General features: G+C 37.1%; 1 protein-coding gene and 2 long non-coding RNA genes across 3 annotated transcripts; 2 read left to right on the plus strand and 1 right to left on the minus strand.

Moving 5' to 3' along the window:
- Window positions 1-700: 700 nt before the first annotated feature.
- LOC122306763 (rac-like GTP-binding protein RAC2) lies at window positions 701-3,075 on the plus strand. Its single transcript, XM_043119276.1, has 7 exons — window positions 701-1,097; window positions 1,231-1,318; window positions 1,869-1,978; window positions 2,064-2,127; window positions 2,219-2,283; window positions 2,375-2,440; window positions 2,755-3,075. The coding sequence occupies exons 1-7, from the start codon at window positions 999-1,001 to the stop codon at window positions 2,851-2,853; spliced, it is 591 nt and encodes a 196-aa protein (XP_042975210.1). The 5' UTR covers window positions 701-998; the 3' UTR covers window positions 2,854-3,075.
- A 7,045-nt stretch (window positions 3,076-10,120) lies between these two features.
- LOC122308309 lies at window positions 10,121-13,375 on the plus strand. Its single transcript, XR_006241976.1, has 3 exons — window positions 10,121-11,362; window positions 12,111-12,189; window positions 12,896-13,375. It is a non-coding gene; the product is annotated as an uncharacterized LOC122308309 (long non-coding RNA).
- A 228-nt stretch (window positions 13,376-13,603) lies between these two features.
- LOC122306885 lies at window positions 13,604-15,914 on the minus strand. Its single transcript, XR_006241564.1, has 2 exons — window positions 15,459-15,914; window positions 13,604-14,093 (listed from the first exon to the last, which is right to left on the minus strand). It is a non-coding gene; the product is annotated as an uncharacterized LOC122306885 (long non-coding RNA).
- Between the last annotated feature and the right edge of the window lie 210 nt (window positions 15,915-16,124).

The following is a 16,124-nucleotide window of genomic DNA, read 5'->3' on the forward strand; positions in this document are numbered from 1 at the left end:
ATATAATAAATAATTTAATTTTTTAAATCTTAAAATAATAATAATATTAAAAAATAATATTATAATAATATTTTATTTAACTTTTAACTTTTATCTTAACTCATTACCCCAATGCACCGTAATATTACTTATTCTAAAAACTAAAATACATTTATATATCAAAAGTTTAACTTTAATGAAAAAAAAAATTGCAAGTTGGTCCTCAACTAACCAATCTTGAGAACGACCATACCGTATATCCACTCACTAATTATATATTCTCCCTTAATTATGGTGACACCCACGTAAAGTAAAGCTCATCTTTGAGCTGTGATATTTTCACTTGGGAATAAATAGTTTTTCCATACAATCAAAGTTATTATTGTCTTTGGTCAAATTCTACCGCTTGCGTCTTTTTAGGTTTGAACAATACTGCAGTATAAAAGATTTTAACAGTAGCCTTTAAAAGTAGGAAAAAAAAAAAAAAAAAGAGATTAACTATTGAGGCGAATGTTTAGAGCTTTTATGTCATTTTATGAGACAGCATGACGATTTCATGTCTCATACTCAAAACCTACTTCATACTCATATTTTCTCAATATTCATCATTCAATGTCTGCCTTGTACAATACTTAACCAACTAACACCAGCATCCCACCCAATAACAATCTATTGTTGGTCTTGTGGCTTTCCCGCTCTGGCCTTCCCCTTAAAGGAACAGAAAGCCATTGGCAATCATGGTATAATGATAAAAGAAGCACAACAAAAGTGGTTGAGGGGCTGCTCAGCTTATTAAATGTCATTCCTCCCCCCTCCTTTTCTATTCAAAATTCGAACTCACACCACATTTCCCAACACCCTCCTTACCCTGCTGCTTTCTAGCTCTTAGTCTTATAGTTTTTGCATTTTCTTGAGAAACAGAAAGAAATCTCTAGGGTTTGTAGTACTAATGGAAGTAAAGAATACAGAGAGGAAGCTCATCTGCTAGGAGTCTGAAGAAAAGGAAAGAGAGTTGGAAAATGAACACGGCAAGATTCATCAAGTGTGTCACAGTTGGTGATGGAGCTGTCGGAAAGACCTGCATGCTTATTTCTTATACAAGCAATACCTTTCCCACAGTATGATAGATAATGTTTCATAAGAAGTTACCCTTGATTATACACGTTCATTCATATTTAACCGAAATTATTAAAAGCATAATTTACGGTCTGTTAAATATTAATGATGTTTCCTTTGTTCAAATTCTTGTAGGATTATGTGCCTACTGTGTTCGACAACTTCAGTGCTAATGTCGTGGTTGATGGCAGCACAGTTAACCTTGGACTATGGGATACTGCGGGTAAGAAATATTTGCTTCCTTGGGGTTATAACTTCAATTCTAATGGAATTTGTCAAGTTTACGTTTAGATATGCATGGTATTAGAAAGTGAGAAAGGGAAGAAAAACAATTAGGCCTAGATTTCCTTTTATTTTTTTGGCAACCAAACACCTTATATATGTACATATTTTTGCGGATATAAGCATTAGAAATATTATGTTTTCCACAGCAAACTATCACCTTTTTCTCAACATACATCGTAAGATTTCGAAAATGAAAAATTGACAGTATAAACTACTAAATTTTGATAATATGCATCTTCAGGCTCAGCTAAGATCAACCATTGAGATCGATGAAAATTATGACCTGTGATGCAATCTTAGAATGACTAGACCATAACCAAAGGTGCTCAATTATTAGTTTTAATAGTTTAGGGTGCCAGTTGCAAGTTTTGATGGTTTAAAGTACGAGTTGAAAAAGGCAGCTATAATTCAGGGGTGTAAAGTGCAATTTCCCTGACATAATTATTCGTGATTGTCCTATAGTTAATGTTCATGTTGGGTGAACACAGGGCAGGAGGATTACAACAGGTTGAGGCCATTGAGTTATAGGGGCGCAGATGTTTTCTTGTTGGCCTTCTCACTCATCAGCAGAGCCAGCTACGAAAATATCTCTAAGAAGGTTTTTCATTCTTAAATTTCTCCATTTCATTTATGGCTTGCATTCTGGAGATATTTTTCTAAAATATCGATATATTGGCTCTCAGTGGATTCCTGAGCTGAGACATTACGCCCCTACTGTGCCAATAGTTCTTGTTGGAACCAAACGTGGTATGGAATTTTTCTGTATATTACATTGAACACACACACACACACACATACTTAAATCCAATGGTTTATGTTTGGATGTAATTTCTGGCAGATCTTCGGGATCACAAGCAGTATTTGATTGATCATCCTGGGGCTACGCCTATCACAACTGCTCAGGCAAGTCTTAATTTGTTTTGTTTTATTTCTGGTCTCTGTTTGCTTTGGTTAATGAAGTTATTTAATGGAGAGAATATTGAATGTTGGACAGGGTGAAGAGCTGAAGAGGGCAATTGGTGCTGCTGTTTACATAGAGTGCAGCTCCAAGACTCACCAGGTTTGCTCATTTGATTTTCTAACAGGCGAAACTAGTGTTTACTCCGTGTCGCCACATCAATTCAGTTATCAATTTTACACGGGATTTTTACTCCGTGGGCAACGTTTACTAGATTTTTCAAGGCTGTAAGTTTAGAGTTTACAGATTGTATCCGTAGCAATTGAAAAGGTAGTCGGACAATTAATGGTTATTGGGACGACCTAGTTAGTATTCTTATAGCGATACTCTTCGCCTTATTAGCAGTTAGAAGTCATGCCTCTCATACTTGTTTCAACAGAGATTATCTAATTTTGTCTTTTGCTGTGGTGCTTCAGAATGTTAAGGCTGTGTTTGATGCTGCAATCAAGGTGGTTTTGCAGCCCGCTAAACCGAAGAAAAGGCGACGGAAGCAAAGCCCATGCACATTACTCTAAATCCAGTTCATGTTATAATTCCCCTTTTGTAACAGCCAGGGGACGCGTGTGTCAGTCCTCTTCTGCTGTGTATTCCAGTCTTTCGAACCTATCATGTTGTCCAGTTCCTATTTTTCAATCTACTATGCACTATGCTTCATATGCATTTCATATATAGGAAAATATAAGATTTTACTAATGTAAACTTTGTGAAGGTCAGAATGTAAGAAACCCTCTTTTGTACTTGTATCTGACAGCAACGAAATTAAGACGCCGACATCCTTGGATTGGTGTCCAAGATCCTACAAAGTTGTTTCGACTATAAATACAACAATATAATAATGTCAATCTCAGTAGAATATATGCACGTAGAACTAGTAATTAAAGGAATGAAAAGGTTGAGACTAATAGCTAATTACATATATTTTCCCTTCATGTGTTTAATTCCTATGCCCAAGATTACGTTATGAGATAATTCTCATAGTTGGTAGAGAGAGAAACTCCCCCATCTCTCTAGAGAACAAAAACAAAAACCTCCGAAGTGGGAGGTGGGAGCCTCGGCTCTTCCCTACCTCCCTCCCTTGTTTATTTTCATTTTGTTTTTCGTTTGTTGTTTGTGTGTTTAGGTACTTAAAATAAGGCTTTTGGAGGTTGTTTTATGGTGGCTTAAGGGCTCAAGCAACCATCTCTGCTTCGGAAACCAACTCTAGTTTTCATGGAGATGGGTTTGTCCTGAGCAGTCACTCATGTATCACAAGCCGTCACGAGCCTTGGGCCTTACAGGCATAAAGTGCCCGAAGGTAAGCAATGTAATCGGTTGGTAGAGAAGAGCACCAGAGGTCGAACTCAACCCCTCGGCAAAGTCATCCTCAGAGCCAAACTTCAGAGCTAAGATGGAGGAGCTCTATCTTCAGCTAGGAAAACAGAGATCACCTAGCTGGGGTACAGGCCACTCCATGCTAGCTCATGGTGGGGTAACCACAGTGGTTGGCTTCACTAGCCATGAGCTTGGCGAACAATGCAATCGTGGAAGGTGGTGGGACTCATGGTTTACTGTAGTGCTTGGTGTCAAGTTGTGATGTGGAGTCACATCGTGAGATGAGGAGGATTGCCGCTTTGGTGATGCAAAGGACTGGGTTGCAAAGGACATAAAGGAGCAAGAGAACGTGGGGTGCAGACTAGGTTGCAACGGACAGGGTTGCAAAAAATAGAGGGGCTAGCTGACGTATACAATCCACATGCAGAGCAGATCGGTGGAGTCAAGCCGAAGGGCTACCAAAACAAGATGAGTCGCCTATGCAGTGGACCAAGGAGGATGCACGTTGACTGGATTTGATGGCTTTTCCTGTGTAGCAGTGATCCGATTAAGGGCGGCATCTGGCAACGATGGTGGAGGGGAAACCCACGAAGGAAGATGCAAGAAGAAAAAAAAGAAAGAAGAAGGTGGCGGCGGCTAAAAGTATACGATGAAGCCCTAAGGATAAAGATCCACTTGCATATAGGCTAAAAGCCCATCATGAACCCAGGCCCCCCTCAAGGTCACACCAAGGATGGGGGCCCCGACCGGGTCACTCCAATCTAGGAAAGGAAGTCAAGCCTATCTAAGCATGGGTAGACTGAAGTATATTGTATTTATGACTTGCACAATCGTGAGCAGTCAGGGGCATATTGCATTTATGACCTGCCCAGTTACAGGAGGCCAAGGACACGTCATATTTATTATATGACAGAATATACCTACACATGATCACGATATGGCAAGCTATCACCAAATTAGGGATGAGACAAGTCTGACCCAGACATACCTTGGAGTCCGATGCTTCCCGTCGAATACAGGGTCCAGGCCAAGTATAAATACTCCAACCTTTTCCATGAAAAGGATTTGGATACTCTTTACATATACCAGAACCCTCAACTAACTTAACCGTCGAAGGACTCATGAGCTCCACCCAAGTCCATTCTTATTTATCTTGCAGGTTCAATGACGTGGGCCCGTGCTACTGCTCAGGTTGGAAAACACAACATCAACAGGAAGGGATCCCAGGATGGCAATTTTTCAACAAAGTTCACTTGGGACATCTTAAGTTATCATTCACCTCAATTTCAAAATCCTTTTTCATGATGTTGTGCCTGTTGAAGAGAAAATCAAACCGTGGTATCCCATTAGCCTCCATTAATATTTGCAGTTGTTGTCCAGATGGTTATAACTTAAAGACCATTAATTATGTCTTCCATGGCAGCCAAATGGTAGCTGGTGTTTGGGAATTTTTTGCTACAACTTTTGGAATCTCCTCTCTTACTTCTTTCCTTTTAAGGAAAAAGTTCTTATTTCTTGGTGAATAGCCTTTAAAATTTAACTCTGGTTTAGCTCATTTATGGGCCTATAAAAATAGTCCCTAATCTTTCAATTCATATGCTTACTTCATTGCATGTTCTTCTAATCACTATTAAAATGGCTAGGCCTAGTCTTTGGGTGACATGAGACGACTAACACTTTTTGCTCAAGTGTTGATCTTAGAAATGGCTTATTGCTATGCAATCAGTTGAGCTTGCATTCTTTTGAGATAGAATATATCGTTATTAGATTCATCGATGGTTGTTACATGACTTAGAACATCCTCATTCGGATCTCTATAAAATTGTATATAATTTAACTTAAAATCACATTCTCTCAAATTTATTCTTAAATTTTATTAATCTTCTAAAAACCTTCTATATTCCATTCCACATCTCTATCTCTATTATATTAAATAATATTTCTCTATTCTTTTTTTTATTACTTTTTTCTCTCTCTTCTATTTACAATCATAACTACTAACTCTTTGTCTTATTATCTTCTTTTCAAATATTACTTTCTACTAAATATTTATACGATTTTGACTATCCAATACAGTATTTTGTTTCAAACCGAAATTTGTATTATAAAAATAGTAATTTTTTTTAATTAGTGCATTTTCTAATGTGATGGCTAATTTTTTTTTATTTAGTGTTCTTTATCAGTTTCTCTAATGGTAGTAACTAGTCATATATTGATGATAAAATTTTTTGTCATTTCTATAACAGTAATATTTTTTGTCCTTTCTCCAATGGTAACTTTTTTTGTCTTTTATCCAATGGTAACTTTTTGTCTTCTCTCAAACGGTAATATTTTTTGTCCTATATATAACGGTAACTTTTTCCTTTATAAATACGCATATTGCTAGCATTCACATTCTCACAAACTCAAGTCTCATTTGATCTATAGAACCAAAATTCAACGGTCTCTCCTGATCTCTCACTCCCTTTATTAAATAGCTTGTACCTTTTTTCACAAATTATTGACATATATATCCTCTGAAGATTATAATGATGTTGTTCTTAATGAGGAGGCTAACGGACAGTCATAAGGCATCGTGGCAATCGCCAATGTCATAAGTTTATTCGACGTGATCATATTCAGGAGCACGAGTGCCTATTTCGTGATTATTTCGCAGAAAATCCAGTATATCCATCAAATCTATTTCAAATGAGATTTCGGATGAGCCATCCCTTATTTCTCTGTATTCTAAATGAGGTAAAGTCTTACGAGCCATACTTTGTCCAGAGAAGAAATAATACCGGAAGACTCGGTTTATCTTCTATGCAAAAGATAACCGCAGCACTTAGAATGATGGCGTATGGGGTTACTGTAGATTTTACGGATAAATACATACATATTGGTGAAAGCACCGCAATGGAGAGCCTCAAAAAATTCTGAGACAATAGTAAGTATTTTTTCAGATGAATATCTGCAATCTCCAAATGCCAATGATATTGCTCGATTGCTTGCTGTTGCTGAACAAAGGGGATTCCTAAAAATGTTGGGAAGCATTGACTGCATGGATTGAAAGTGAAAAAATTGTCCCGCAGCCTGGAAAGGTATGTACTCCGGCCACATCAATGAACCAACTATTATTTTAGAAACAGTTGCTTCATATAATCTTTAGATATGACATGTATTTTTTGATATGTCCGGTTCATATAAAGACATTAATATGCTAGAGAGATCTTTTATTTTCATGAAACTTGCCCAAGGGAGTGCTCTTTCAATCAATTACACAACCAATAGCAACGACTACACTATGAGGTATTACCTTGCAGACGGTATTTATCCCAAGTGGAAAAATTTTGTGAAGAAAATTCCATCACCGCGAGAGAATAAAAAGAAAAATTTTGTGAAAGCACAAGAATCCGCAGGAAAAGATGTTGAGCGTGCATTCGGGGTACTTCAAAAACAATTTGCAATCATTTGTAGACCTTCCCGAATGTTCAAAATGAGGGAACTAAAAAATATAATAAAAACATATGTTATTTTACATAATATGATCATTGAAGACGAGCGTGATGATAGTGAGGATCCGAACATTGAGCATGATCAACTTGATGATGATCTCCCGGAACTGTCACGCAATCATACAACTGAGCTTAAAGATTTCGTCCAGTGTCATCATCATATTAGAGATAGCTTAGTACATCATTAGCTCCAAAAAGATCTAATTGAACATCAATAGCTATTATATTCCCAACATTAAGCATGTCGCACTTAGAATGATGGCGTACAGGATTACTTGACTATGTTTGAGTTAATCTACTTTGTATTTGTATTTCCTTCATGTTAGTAGTGACTATATTAATGGTAATCAAATTTCTATTCATATTTCCTTGGGCATAATAGTGACTATATTTAAGGTAATTTGTAATTGTTTCTGAAATTGTAATGACCAATTTCCTTGCACAAAAATATTAATTCACACCACAACAAAAATAAAAATAAAAATAAAATTTACAACTTTTTACTCAGCTATCATTGTCTGAAACATAAAATAAGAAATACAACTTTTTACAAAAATATAGTAAATCAATTCAAATCTACTACAACATTGCGTCTCGCCATGATTTCCCTCTACAGCTGTTAGAAATATAACTGCTGTATTTCTGGCATGGCACTCACTTCCATCATCATAATGCGCTAATCTACTTCCTTCAAATAGACTTCCTTCAACACAAGCTTTTGAAGGAACTGTAGTTTCATTACAAAATATGAAGGAACATAAAAAATGGAGCAAATATACATTTGGTCCCTTCCAAGAAACTGTAGCTTCATCACAAAATATCTTGCAACTCTAAAAATTGAGCAAATATACCATTGGACCCTCCCCTCATTAATTAACCAAAAAAATGAAACAAATATAATATATATACACCAGCTATCTTCCAAAATATATATCATTGGATCCTCCCCATTAAACAAAAAAAAGGGGGGGTTCCCCTCTCCACTACAAAACATGAGCCATAGTTCAAGACATCTTTCTGTTGGGTCTAATCAAGGATTTGTAAATTCACTTTTATTTTCCTAGCTCTTCCATGTTCGTATTATGGCTAATGAATTGTTATTTACATTTGTATCTAAGTATAAATAATAGAATTCTTAGAAGGCCACTAGACCTTCACTTGGGTGGTATAGGGTGTGGCCTGGGGGATGGGAAAGATCTTGAGTTCAACCTTAATATGGTTGATCTTGAATGATGACAGTATGTTTTAGGGGAACAAGTTTTGATAGGAAATAGCTAGGTTAAGTGTGGACTTTATAAGTACCATGTTATTAGCATACAGGGCTTTGACAATCTTAATTAGCTTCAACTAAAGGCTAAAAATCAATTAGTGGGAGGTAAAAGCCCTGCTCTTTTCTATCTTGAGTCGAGAGCACTAACTAGGGTGTGAGACATTGTATAATTAAACAACTGACACTATGGGGTATCTATATTTAGTTTTCACTGTATAATAACACTTTTCTGCTGGAGGCTTAGTTGTATTTAATTTAACACTTCTTAAATAGTTTTATATTTGTCGAGTTGAGCTAGTATTCCAGTTTTCCTAGTAGGCTGTCCATCATCAGGTTTTATGTTACCGTCACATAAATTTACTTCTGTCTACTCATTTTCCATACAGGTTTCAGTAATTGATATAGAAGCATCAACTCTATTATATTAAAACCATATTGCAAGTGAAATTGGTGCTGGTGTTATCTCTCCCCAATTCCAAACCTGCAGTTTACATAGTTTTGAAAAGAAAATTTTGGTTGTTGCAACAAAGGACAATACAATGTCTTGGCACTTGATAGTGATATTGGAAATACACTGAGCATTGCCAGTGTTCATCCTAAGAAACCTTCTAAAGCTCTGATCATGCAGATCTTGGGTAAGTGCAACTGGCTTCAGGTTTCTACTTGACAGGATGGTCAATAAATGATACTGTCACATAGTGGTGACCTTAAGTACTACTTCTTTGATTTCCAGTTATTATACTCAGGACATTGAACAATCCGATTGAAAGAACTTTCTTTTATCGTTTCACAGATAGGCAGGATATCTTAGCTCAAAGCTCTAATCTATCAAGTGGTCAAGATCTTAGTAAAGGAAATGCCTTGGAGGATTCCATACCAAATCAGTGTACAAACAATTTCTACATATCAAAAATTTTATTTACAGAGAATAATAGAGAAAGCAAGGTAACGATCACCATTCGAAAATGCACTGCAAATAAAAACAACACCCGAATAGATGGAGCAAGGATTCAGACGCAATAAACCAACAAAAATTGATTCAACAATTCCTCAAAAAGATGAATATCAACTAAATCGAAAAAAATTCAACAATTTAAGATACAAGGATTAGGAGCAAGGATTGAGCAATTCCAACAAATCGAAAAAACCTCAAATCTTCAACTGAAAATCGAGAATCATATTCCTGTGAAAGTTCCAAACTCCACGAAAAAACCTCTGTTTTTTTCTCTTCTCAAAGATCTCTCACAGACTTGAGGGAAGAAATGAGTCATGGCGTCGGGACAAAGAACAACGGAAAGAAAGAAACAGAGAAGGGGAGAAATACAAAATTATGAAATATAAAAGATTTTGAAGAGAAACATACAACCGATGGAGATCTGCAATCGACAGAGATGCTAAGCGAGGGAGGGGCCAACCGTTTACCCTAGCAAGAGAGAAGAAGACGCGGGGAAATGGGAAACCGGAATAGAGTTTGTTCACGATGCGGATGCATAATGAATCGACAAATATGAATATGGAGAATCCCTGTATAGATCATAAATGGCAACTACAAAATGGGGACGCAGATGGAGAGGGGTTTTTAGCTTAAACCCTAAAAATTTTCCTAAATTTTGAGAATATGAGAGATATGCCAACCTGGATGGAGATGCTCTTATAAATTGATCTATACGACTCCCTCGAAAAAAAAAAATAATAATAATAATGGAAACTGGTAGCTCCACTTTTAGAGAGAGAAGTTCCTACATCTCTCTAGAAAACTCAAACAGAAACAGCTTTCTCCCTGCGTTGGTTTGTTTTGTGCTTGTAAATAAGGCTTCGGCGGCTGCGGTTATGGTGGCTTAAAGGGTGACGAGTGTTTGGCTCATGGCTGTAGTGTTGTGGAGCACGGTGAGATAATGAAAACACCGCCGGAGCTTACCCCAGGCCCATAGAAAAAGAATGGCCCCACCACCATCGAGTCCTTCACCTAAAAAGCAAAACAACGCAGCGGCTGCCATTCCTACAAAGCCTACGATGGCAACAATCCTTGCTGTCGGTGGAAGGGTTGCAACGGTGGAGCTGGATGTGGTGGTCCTAAACGATGGAGGTGGAGGGTCTCAGTGTGAGTGGTTTTTGTGGTGTTTGGCACCCTCAGCTGCTTGGAGTGCTCAACCACTGGATTCCTAGCTTAACGGCATGCTTGGAGAGCTCCATCTATGATGGTTCTTGGCGTGGGTGTTGTGGTGCAACTCGGAGGAGCTTCAGTGCTCCTGCGGTCATGCTTTCCACGGATCCCAAAATGGTGGAGAGGGGTGGATGCATACTAATGTGCATGGAATGCTGTGTTTTGACCATGGAAAACAGAGGAGCTTTTCGACTGCTAGGGTGAATTCTTTTATGGGATAGCTCACGGCGGTGCAACCACGGTGGTTGACTAGTCTACAGTTGTTGCAACAGCAGTGGGTTTAGTGTCGTGGTTATCGCACTCCGAGTAACATGCCGTGATGTCGGGGGAGGCACCCATGCTCGCTATCCAAAATGTGCAGAAAAAGTGGGTGTTGTCAAGAAACAGCTATCAAGGCGTGGGCTGGACAACAGACCATCGTGATCACAGCCAGTCGAAGGACCTTTTCAAATTTGAGTGCTTCTATACGGCCGCCTACACAACACACCTTACGTGTAATTTCTTTATTTTTTTTTTTTTTTTTTAACATGCGTTTTGTTTTACTTTTGCTGTTATTTCAGCCTCCTACCATTTGAAATGTTCTCTGGCCCCCGCCATTCGAATTTCGAAATCTTCTCCAGCCCCCTCCCTTCCGACGCGCACCAATAGCCTTCGTGTGTGCTCCACCGTGCCGACGTACTCCCCCATGTTCTCTCGGCGACGACGATCTGTTCGCAGCATTCACTTTTTACGGATCGACCAAGATCTGCCTCAGATTGTGTAGCTGAGCTTTCTCTCTCTCAAAGGTAAATATCTTTTTATTAGCTTTTGCTTCAAATATTTGTTCTTTTCTGAAAACTATGCCCCCAAAGATAGTGTGTTTGCTTTAAGCTCTATTTCAATGGCTTCCGATGTGTTTGTAACGGTGCTCAATGGATAAAGTTCAGATCTTTCATGTCTTATTTGGGATTCAGAGCAAGTCATTGTGAAAAGTATGGCTTCTTTTTTGTTTCTGCAAATTATAATTTTAGGTTTGGTATATATTGAAGCTTAGGGTAGTTACGAGTGTTGATGTTGTTATTTTGAATATTGAAGCTTGAAATGTTTCTCCACAGTTGAAGCTTATGAGGTTATTTTGTGTCACGACATGCTATTTTGAAATATTAGAATTGCTAGTTGGTCTTTTAGGGTGGGGGAGTGGTTCCAGATTTTTTATAGGCATAACCATTGCCATGGCTTGTCATTGTAAAATTTCCAATATACATAACATGTGATCTCAACGTAAGAAAATAGTGAATTAAACGGAAGGATTGGAATGAACTGTGTTGAGTGTAATACGATTTCTTTAATGAACTGAAGGTGTTTGTGAAATGGAAACTCTAAGAGAGGGAGAGAAAGAAAGCAGGCATATTGATTTGGTGCAATGGCTTGTCATTGTAAAATTTCCAATATATATAACATGTAGCTAATCTCAATGTAAGAAAATAGTGAATTAAATGGAAGGATTGGAATGAACTATGTTGGGAGTAATACAATTTCTATAATGAACTGAAGGTGTTTGTGAAATGGAAACTGTGATGGAGTGAGAGAGGGAGAAAGAAAGCATGCATACTGATTTGGTGCAATCTTACAGGTAATCCCACTTGTTCCTTTACAAAAAGTATTCTCGTATGATAAATTGGTTTTGTTATATATGTGTATATGTTTCTGTTCTTACATGTTCATGTGTTTGTGTGTATTACGGTCTTACTTTTTTATATTTTTTGGGATCAACAACTCTTATGATTCTACTGACCTCAAAATATCTCTAAAAGAAAAGGAAACAAAGAAGTTCGTTACGTTTTTTCCACCTTTTTCATTTTTGTCTTATTAAGGAAGTTCAGGGAGCATCTAATAGAGGGGCATCAAAACATGTTTATGAGGAAATTGGACTTTTGTAATTTCATCAGTGTTTTTTCGAATGAAAAACTATTTTTTACTCTCTTTTTTCTTGGTATATTGAAATGCAGAAGTTAAGAGCAGATTAAGGGCTGGTGAATTTTAAACCATGGTCCTTCAGTGTTCTTTCTTTTCTTTTATTTTCTTAAGATCATTTATTTTGATTTTTAGTTCTATCTATTCATTTAAGATTATCGATTATCTTGAAGTGGAAGGATTGTACTGTAATTTCATATTGATGTTACTGATTAGACTTTAGGTGTGTGACCGTATTGATGCAATGTAATTCCATAGAGATAGGTGCCTAATTCAGACAATGTATGAAAATTTTAATTATTAGTGTGCTGGTCAATTATTAATGTGCGATGTTATTGACTGGACTTGCCCATATTTCTTGGCAGCATCGTGTGACTAGACAGGTGACAACTGATTTTTTGGCAGCATTGTGAGACTGGACTTGAGAATTATTTTTTGGCAGCTTGTATACATGCTGCTTTCCAGACATGTTGTGCAGAATTTTCTGGGGACATAAATATCAGCAGCTTGTGTGGAGAAACATGGCTAGATTGTGTATATGCTGTTTGTGGGCAGTTATGTGTACCATCCATGTACATAAATGTTGTGGATTGTGTCCAAGTGTATGTGTATGGATGTTTTTGTGTCCAGTTGTGTAAGCACTTAGTGAATATTTTCGATTGTGGAGACCTTTAACAATGTTGATGTATAGATTTTGATTCCTTTAACAATGCTTATGTATAGATTTTGATTCCAAATCTTACTTATCAAAAAAAGATTTTGATTCCAAATCAGGAATTTGGAGTATTTGTTGTAAAGCTTACCATGTGTATTTGTATATGAAATCAATCATGGTTCAATGTCAATTCAGCTTATTACTGTCTTGAGCGTGCATGAGTTTGGAAAAAAATCTGCACATGCTAAAAGTCTACATAGCTTGTGTAGATTTTTGTTCATGTATCATCCTGTGTATAATGAGTTTGGAAAAAAAGAATCTATATATAGGGTATAAATTTTTGTTCCACTTATCATCCTGCGTGTATAATAGATTGATCCAAAATGTTATGAAGAATGTCTTAGATAAGCTCAAAGGAGACTTTAAAAATGGAGTCAAAATATATATAGCCCAGCAGATTTAGAAATGTGACCCAAAACAGTAGATTTTTCAGACTCCACAGTACCTCTCCCCCTCTACAACAAAAAGCTTGATCAAGTACCTATTCAGGCTTTGCTTTGCCTAATTCAAGGGGGAGTACCATTACACTTGACCCATACAATAAAAATAAAGAAATATCCACCTATTTACATGTGCTATATAGTTTACCCGAACCAAGCAGAAAATATTACAATAAAATATTACAATTAATACAACCTAGTATAAACATAATAATATTCACACATTTCTATTCTCCCTCCACAAATTTTGTTCGGCCTCAAACTTTTGAGCATTTGTCTCTCTCTTAGTTTATCTTCCCACTCCACAATACATCATCCTCCATCTTCCGAACTGCATTTTCTCTTCTCTGAATGTTCTCCTTTATCAAGTATATCTGCTCATATGAAAAATTCACATCTCACATTTCCCTACACACAGTATGAACATTTCACATGAGGAAGTAGCTTACCATGTTACACAGAAATTGAGAAGCAATAAAAAATATAATTCCAGAGATTACGTTTCACAGGTTGGCAAACATTTGGGAGTACGTATAATCATGTTGCACAAGATGATCAAAGTCTTCGAACTTCTTTTTTTTTTTTTTTTTTGCCTATAACATTAGGATCGGTAGAGGGGTTGATGCTTTAAGGCATGATGATTCCCAAAATTAAAAAACTTGTTAAGAACTAAACAAGACCTTATTTGGGTCATTGATGGTGAAAATTCAAAATAGATAGATGATTGTACAAGCAATCTAGAATCCAATAACTGTGTTTAGAAGCCTGTTGATCTAAATGTGTTTCAAGAGTGAGAACCAAAATAAATGAGTATTAAAAATTGCCCAAAAGTCCAAAACCAATATGGCGTGTGTGGTTTACATTAGTCTAATCCTCTTTGACGTTTGTGTGTGTGTGTGTGTGTGTGTGTGTGTGTGTGTGTGTGTGTGTGTGTGTGAGAGAGAGAGAGAGAGAGAGAGAGCACTAGAGTTGCATTTATTTCGAAGCATTTAAGATAGAAAATCCAGATGAAAGTGATACGAGAGCCCAAGCAAACCCAGCCTATCCTAAATCCTAACCTTTGAAAGTAAGGATAAAAGTCACTAAGACCACACAAAGTCACCTTAGCAGATCACAAACAGAAAATCTAAATCTATTAACAAAGGGAAACCCCATAGAAGGCACAACTACAAAAGCTAAAACAAATCATAATCCAGGATTCCAAGTGTTCAAACCATGTCAGGTTATCACACACCTGCAATTAAATTGACTATTCCAGGATGTAGTAGCGTGTCTAAATAGTTGGGATTTTTATGAAGAAAAAAACTGAAAAGGAAAAGGCTTTAGCATTTAATCGTGAGGTAGGGTGATCAGGATTATCACCATAAGAAACATGAATGAAATCAAGCATTCATTTCATTGGCATTTCGGGTATAAACTTCCGTGTAAATGCCCAATTAAGAAATCAATCAAAATGTTCAATGACTTATTTGATGGGATCCTAGAAGGGCATCCCTCTAATGTTTCACACTAGTAAATCAAACTGAATCTCGCGTACAAACTGAGAGAAACAAATCCCATAAAAAATATAAGGAACCATAAGGAACAAAAAACAGTTGATGGGCACACACAGATTGCAAATTTTGGACACACACAATGTCCTTTTAATACAGTAATTCCATCAAACAGTTGGTGGGTACAAAAAACATATTCAAACATTCAAGCAAAAGTTATCAAAAAACAACTTCCGTACAAAAAATGACACAAACCACTAGTTAAGTCAGCCTAACCAACCCAAATCAGTGTACTGTGGCTACAGATCTGTAATCGAGTGTGCGTGCTTTCTCTTCGACAAATCTAGAATCAAGCTTACTGTGATGTGGTTTCCCTTCTTGAACCTGGTGTACGAACGCAAGAGAGAAAGGACCGACTTCAACGGGAAGGAAGAGACGAGTTCAGTGGGATGAGTTCTGAGTAATATTCTGAGGGAAGAGACGAGTTCAGAGGGGAAGGAAGAGAGAGACGTCGTATGGAAGAGAGACAAATTTGAGAGCTAGGGAAGAGACGCGAAGGACTCGTTCTACCATGATTCTGAGGGAAGAAAGCGAGGGAACAGGACGCAGACGAAAGCCCGTAACAAATCGAAGAGAGAAACTAAATGGGAGAACTGTGAGGTGAAGGACTCGTTGAACCGTGGGGTTAAGAACCGTGACTTGGATTAAACCGGGTTGGTACACGTCAGGTGTGCGGTGTAGGTTAAATGAACCGGCAGCTGAGTAGCTTTTCTCTTCAAATTTTAATGCATTTTTACTATTTTAAGAGTACCGTAGTGAGTTTAACAAAATTAAATTATAGTTAAAAAATAATTAAAATGTAAAATAAAATTCTATAATAAATTTAACAAATCTACAATAAATTTAACTTTTAACCAAGTGACTGGTCAAATTTATTGAGACAAAC

The sequence above is a fragment of the Carya illinoinensis genome, chromosome 4, assembly GCF_018687715.1.
Source record: "Carya illinoinensis cultivar Pawnee chromosome 4, C.illinoinensisPawnee_v1, whole genome shotgun sequence".
Lineage (NCBI taxonomy): Eukaryota > Viridiplantae > Streptophyta > Magnoliopsida > Fagales > Juglandaceae > Carya > Carya illinoinensis.

What these genes read in the sequence shown, in the direction of transcription:
- LOC122306763 (XM_043119276.1), top strand. Translation starts at nt 999, where the DNA reads ATGAACACGGCAAGATTCATCAAGTGTGTCACAGTTGGTGATGGAGCT. An exon ending in ACGAAAATATCTCTAAGAAG is followed by an intron (nt 1,979 to 2,063) that starts GTTTTTCATTCT and finishes ATTGGCTCTCAG; the next exon opens with TGGATTCCTGAGCTGAGACA. An exon ending in TCTTGTTGGAACCAAACGTG is followed by an intron (nt 2,128 to 2,218) that starts GTATGGAATTTT and finishes AATTTCTGGCAG; the next exon opens with ATCTTCGGGATCACAAGCAG.